The sequence below is a fragment of the Citrus clementina genome, unplaced genomic scaffold (assembly GCF_000493195.1).
Source record: "Citrus clementina cultivar Clemenules unplaced genomic scaffold, Citrus_clementina_v1.0 scaffold_5, whole genome shotgun sequence".
Taxonomy (NCBI): domain Eukaryota; kingdom Viridiplantae; phylum Streptophyta; class Magnoliopsida; order Sapindales; family Rutaceae; genus Citrus; species Citrus x clementina.
The window spans coordinates 29,031,756-29,038,174 of NW_006262201.1; the positions used below are offsets into that span (position 1 = coordinate 29,031,756).

General features: G+C 33.3%; 2 protein-coding genes across 3 annotated transcripts; one reads left to right on the top strand and one right to left on the bottom strand.

The window, feature by feature from the left end:
• On the top strand, positions 1-1,184 carry LOC18041255 (universal stress protein PHOS32). Its single transcript, XM_006432813.2, has 4 exons — positions 1-392; positions 491-600; positions 713-831; positions 932-1,184. Exons 1-4 carry the CDS (start codon positions 218-220, stop codon positions 1,020-1,022), a joined length of 495 nt encoding a protein of 164 aa, XP_006432876.1. The 5' UTR covers positions 1-217; the 3' UTR covers positions 1,023-1,184.
• A 288-nt stretch (positions 1,185-1,472) lies between these two features.
• On the bottom strand, positions 1,473-5,944 carry LOC18040624 (carbon catabolite repressor protein 4 homolog 4). Of its 2 annotated transcripts, none has more exons than XM_006432814.2 (9): positions 5,772-5,944; positions 5,521-5,665; positions 5,385-5,434; positions 4,617-4,686; positions 4,347-4,465; positions 3,335-3,462; positions 2,558-2,708; positions 2,280-2,427; positions 1,473-1,984 (listed from the first exon to the last, which is right to left on the bottom strand). In XM_006432814.2, exons 1-9 carry the CDS (start codon positions 5,828-5,830, stop codon positions 1,676-1,678), a joined length of 1,179 nt encoding a protein of 392 aa, XP_006432877.1. In that variant the 5' UTR covers positions 5,831-5,944; the 3' UTR covers positions 1,473-1,675. The 2 variants fall into 2 exon arrangements, with proteins under 2 accessions (XP_006432877.1, XP_024040128.1); XM_024184360.1 differs by having other exon boundaries at positions 3,332-3,462.
• Positions 5,945-6,419: the final 475 nt, after the last annotated feature.

Sequence of the window (6,419 nt, forward strand, 5' to 3'; positions counted from 1 at the left end):
TATATATTACACACATAAATTATTCAACAGATATTATGACTTGGTCATTGGTACCTTCAAGAACCTGCTCCCTCCATCTATCTACAAAATTAAATTAAACCCCCCACAAAAAACCAATCAGAATAAATATCAAGCTAGACATTTTATTATAAGTACATGCAACTCTATTATCAAATTCATTAGAGAGATTAATTAGAAAGATCAAATCAAGGCCAACATGAGTAAGGCACGTACGGTTGGTGTTGGCATGGACAATTCTCCCAACAGCAAAGCAGCCCTCCGGTGGGCTGCCGACAATCTGATTGACTCCGGCGATCTGATAATTTTAATCCATGTCCAACCTCCGAACGCTGATCATACAAGGAAGCAGCTTTTCGAAGACACCGGATCGCGTAATTGATTAGGCTTAATCATGTATATTTAATTGCTTTTAATCAACACTTTGTTATTGATATAATCGTCTAATAATTATTTTGGTTTTCATTTGCAGCTCTGGTTCCTCTAGAGGAATTCAGGGAGATTAATTTCTCCAAGCAATATGGCCTTACTAGCAATCCTGAAGTTCTCGATATTCTAGATACACTATCAAGAACCAAAGGGGTAAGTACCTTGTAATATATATCTCGATATGTGTTTGTATCACGTGTCCAGATGCTCGCCATATGATGGACGAAGTTGCTCACAGAATCGTTTCTATGCATAAAATGTGCAGGCCAAGGTGGTGGCGAAGGTCTACTGGGGGGATCCAAGAGAGAAATTGTGTGATGCTGTTGAAGATTTGAAGCTTGACACACTTGTTGTTGGAAGCAGGGGTCTCGGTGCTCTCAAAAGGTATACCTCAATAACTAGTTATATTGAATTTTGGTTCAAGTATTAATACAATGAATTTAAATTTAATTAATTTGAATGAATTTGTTTAAATTTTTAACAGGGTTTTGCTTGGAAGTGTCAGCAACCATGTGGTGACAAATTCTTCGTGTCCGGTTACTGTGGTCAAGGGAAATCCAGTCTCTGCCAAATAATAATTGAAACTTATAAAGTTCTGTTAAGGAGAGTATTTGTTTGGAACTCATTAATGTTTGTTATCAGTGTGCCATTGATGATTTGGTATTGGAAGTGCGTGTTTATTTAGCTCTATTGCCATTAATAATTTTGTCTTCGTGTAAATGACTAAAGGGCTTCATTTTTAGTTCAGTTATTTTAAAAATTAAAAAAAAAAAAAACAGATTACCAATTTAAAGCAAAGTTTTAAATAACTTACATGATACATGCAATATTACTTTTTGGAGTAGCACTGTTGATTTGAAAATTTCGTTCAAGTGATGTAATGCTTAAAGCATCAAATTAAGATAATTTATTATGCAATCCTCTTTTTTCTTTTTCTTTTTTTTTTTGTTTTTGGTTCATAAGTTGGACAAATAAATTCAATCTCACTTTCAAAAATGCCTCCCAATTTTACATCTATGGGAGAGTAATAAATCAAATTTATTCATGCGAACATAGTTTCAGTACGGAAAAAATCAAATCAGGCACCAAGGACCAAAATTATGCAACAATAGAATTAATTGCATCAATGAAAAAGTAAAAATAAAAAAAAAATAAAAAAAAAAAACTCTCTTACCCCGCCTGCCTAACAAGATAGGGACAAAAAATCTAAGAACATCAAAGGAAATTTTCAATCCTTAGTGATTTCAAATTCAGCACCGATTGGGATATGATCACTTGGGTGGTAGTAATTTGGTAAACAGCCAACAACACTAGGCGAGTCTGCGTCCGGAAGCTCAAGGATACTGACCGGTTTTATGCGGTCAGAAGGAGAGAAGAAAATATAATCAAGCGTATCTGTGAAGTCAGGGGTGCAGTTTGTGAATCTTGGTTCTCCTCTTGTAGAAGCATGGACACTGCATAAGGGAATAGGATATTCTTCGATACATTCCACCAGGGTTGCTGATTTTGGGCAACGCAAAGTAAGATACTGATAGACCTGGAAGAAGCAGCACTTTTAGAACTACTTACATAACATTGGACATTCAAGAATAAAGTGCTTGATGTCACTGACCAAGTTGATCTAACTTTAGTAATAAGCTAAGCAGACAACAAAGTACTCAGTGTATGAGCATCTTTTGGCAATAATTTTATACTTAATATCCTCCACTATCATATATCTTCAAGTATTCCTATAAAAGCCTCAAGGGAAAATCTAGATCAATCTTATGCAATGATATTGTAGGAATGAAAAAGAGGAATAAAAGTCAAAAGAAATGGAAAGTAATAAACACCTTATCCCCTGGGACTGAATTGAAGTCACCAGCCACAATTACAGAAGGTACGCAATCATATCTGTCGGAAACCTGTGTCCTGAATTCAGCCAATCGTGATGATAGATACTTAGCTTGTGCAAGCTTGACATCAGCCAATTCTGGGTCCCTGAAGCAGAAAAAATAACATCGATCACAAATTCAATTAAGAAAAATATCTAATACTTAGAGAACCATAGAAGCCACAAAATAAAACTAAAGAACAAAAGACAAATAATAGCTACAAATGAACCACTTACCAATAAAGGTGTGTTGTTGCCACAATAACAACATGATCAAATGGACCTTTGAGTCTAAATGCAGCCATAATTCCTACACAATCACGTTTAAGCCTTACATAAGGGTCATTGAGATCTCCATGATCCCTTGAATCCTTTTTTGACCATGAACCTGAAGACAGATATTAAAGAAGTAAGCTGCCAGCTACCATGAAATGGGCATTTTAAAGTTGCATGGTCATCGTTATAAATGAAGAAAAAGGAAAAAAATTGATAGGAAAAACAAGTGTTCTATAGAAACAGAAAAGCACGACTCAAATAAAAGATAAAATAAACATTGATATCTACAATTTTTGTGCAGTTGATTAGTAAAGACTCATGCACAGGATACAATATAAAAGAGCCTCCTCCATATGAAGTACTTTTGAAGATTTTGCTCCAAAAGAATAGGGAAAAAAAGTGAGAGAAGTCGAAAGTAAGGCATGGTTGCTACTTGCTAAGGGCTTAACTACCTAACTGGCTCAAACTAGTTGTGCATGCATGGGGAAAAAATAAATAAATAATTATATCAAGTAGCCAACCAAATTGTATTTATATACTTATTGTCATTCTATGACCAGATTTTGTTAGCATAAAATGGTAATATCTGCTGGTTCAACTTCGTAATTCTTTTCTGCTTCCCCTATTGCACAAAAGTCAGAATTTCTTTGTAGAAAAACAGATTATTATTTTGCCACATAACATTAATAACTCATATTAGTAAACCAAAAATTACAAAACTGAACAAGAAGTTACTACTCTTTAAATCAGAATCATTATTTCCTCCAGCCAGTGTATTATTCTGATCATCGCCACATGAACTTCCATCTTTTATTGAGTTTACGAGTTCATTGTAATATATTCTGTCCTCTACAAGCAACTCTGCACTGAAGCAAATGACAATGAAATAATTTAGTCCTTTCCTATGATTCAAGGAATACACAATTCTGTAAAGCTGCAGTGCCATCTTCCTCAATGCACATGATGACAAAAAAGATGTTGTCTAAAATGAGTTAATGCATTGAAGACTAAAGCATTCTTCCACTTCCAACATAAATTTAGGAAGATAAATTTTCAAAATTTTCTAGAACCTTCAACTTTGATAGTATCCAAAAAATTGTAGGACCTTTGGAACTGATTTTGTGCAAGGGATAAAGCATTACATAAATTTAGGAAGATAAAATTTAAAATTTTCTAGAACCTTTAACTTTGATAGCAGTGATTGAAGTTATAGCTCCCAAAGAACGGAAACAAAGACCAAAAGGTATGAGTTAAAACAGAAATATGGCAAGGTTGCTATGAGTTTAATAATGGATTTGGCTCAAACTACCTGTGCATAGCTAGAAGTAAAAGTTTAAATGAAGTAGCCAACTAAATTCTAAATAAGTAGCCTAACATGTTTTTAATTTATTTACTAATTACCATTGCTTGATATAAATTTAAACTCTAGATTGTTTAAACAAATTGTAATATTTTAACCCAAGACAAAAAGCAATACGATTCCAATGCAGACCACTTGAGCAAATGCCAACAAAAATTGTGGAGTTTGAACAATTTGAGTTCAGTTGAAATTAACTTTAGTGATTGAACTAATGGATGCCTACAGATTTTGTTGTAGTCACAACACAGTTTAGTCAAATTCAAACCATATATTTAACACTTCAGTGACTTGCAAGCAAACAATTCAAGCAAACTTTTTCCCAAGTGAGCTGCATTACTCTTGACCAAAACCCATCTATCTTTAATCAAAATAAGAGAAGTCTTAACATACCAGCTGATTTTGTAAAAAATTCCACATCCATCACGCTTCTGCCCACTTCTCTGAATATACAAGCTAGAATAACCTTCAGTCTCCATATTTCCTTTGTAAAAGTCCTCATTGTCTAATTCCTATAGTATAACCAGAAAATTAGTATATTAAAGAAACTTAATTTACGACAAGGAAAAATTTACAAAGGCCAAGTCTTCCACTATGACCACCACCTCCCCCACCCTTTTTCTTGCCTCCCCAGAAAACAGTATATAGATGAATAAACAGAACCTGCAGGCAGAGGAAGTCAGCACCAAAGCTCTTTAAAACAGTCAAAACTGCATCTGAACGATTCTTCCACCTGTAATGTGCACAATTAGCAAATTTGTTAAGTACCTATAATGTTAATAAATATGGTCTGATTTAAACTCTGCCTCTATAGTATACATTATTAAGTTATCACAAGAAGCTTATAAGCAGTATGGAACGAATTCAGATTTTATAGTGCTCTATAAGACCCTATTTGGTACTAAGGTTGGGTAGCTGTAGCTTAAGAGTACAGCACAAAATATTCAATAAACACTAGCGACTACAACGTGGAAGCTAAGTTGATTTGATCCACCACTTGTATGATGAAAAACCTATAATATCTTCACTATTTTTGTCAAATTGTTCTTTAAGAGTTATATTTACCGCACACCGTTAACTTTGATTTTATAGTTATAACTTTTCTTTCACATATTTACCGCACAGTATTAACTTTTACAATTACAACTTTTCTTTCCACAGCACCTCAATAGCAAATAGAGCCTAGGTCATAGATGTAATAATTTTCATAATTTTGTCTTATTTTACACAATCCTAACTTGGTTAAGCTCTATTGTTTCAGCAAGAGAAATAAATAAATCATATAAAAGTTCCAAATAATCCAGTTTCTTTTTTCGCTCTCCTAACTCAAAATACAGCTTAAGCTTACAATTTTCGGTTCCTATAAATAACCACCACCGCCTATAAATATTTAAAATACGAAAAAAAATAAAATAAACTTAGAAGATTTACTTGAGGCAAGCAGATGGAGAATGTGGATAAAGAGCACTCCTCACATAAACCTGAAAACACATTAAAATTAAAAAGAAAATTAAAATAAAGAATTACTATAATCACATTGAAATATTGGAAATTTAGTTTTGGATACCTGAGCTAAAATGTTGTAAGAGACGAGACTGAATCTGATTCCTTCAAATTTACTCGTGGAGTTTATATTGCCGCCGCCTTCGGCGGGAATGAATTTAGGGCAGATTGGAGCTGGATTTGTGCTCATTCTGCTACAACGAATTCTTCTGCAGATTTTGAACAGACAAAAAATAAATAAATTTAAATTTAAGCAACGCAATATATTATCAACATGTTTGTTACTTCGCATTAGAAAGAAAGAGAGAGTGTTGCCTTTTGGAAGACGCAACAGGTAATCGATGAAACGGAAGCGGAGGCAAAGCCTTCAGCATTAGTGCGAAGAGAAGAGAGATTTTGAAATTTAGCGAATATATATCTAGTGCACGCCACTCGTTTGTTGTAATGCCGCCTTTTCAGCGGTTTCGTTAACCTACGTGAAAACTCAAACCGACACGTCAACGGAAAAGTCTATGTGATGTGTCATAGACACTATAACTTAACCAAATTAATTTAATAAAATCACAAAAAGGAAAAAAAAAATTACGGGTAATTTTTAAAAATCTCCCCTGAGGTTTGGGCTTGTTGCAAGTAGATAGTGAGAATTTGTTTATTTGTAAAAAATCTCCTACCGTCAGTTAACTTTAACATTGACCGTTAGTTGACTGTGCAAAGACAATATTACCCTTAACAATAGTTTGTAGATGGAAATAACTAAAAAAAAATTAAAATTGTTGGCTATTTTACTCTATTTAAATTATTGATATTTTCTTAAAGTTCCTACAAGAAAGATAAAATTAAAAATTTTAAAAATCCTCTTTAAATTATTGATATTTTCTTAAAGTTCCTACAAAAAAGATAAAATTAAAAACTTGAAAATAAAATAGTTATAATTTTTACCTATGATATTGTAAATTTTTGGAA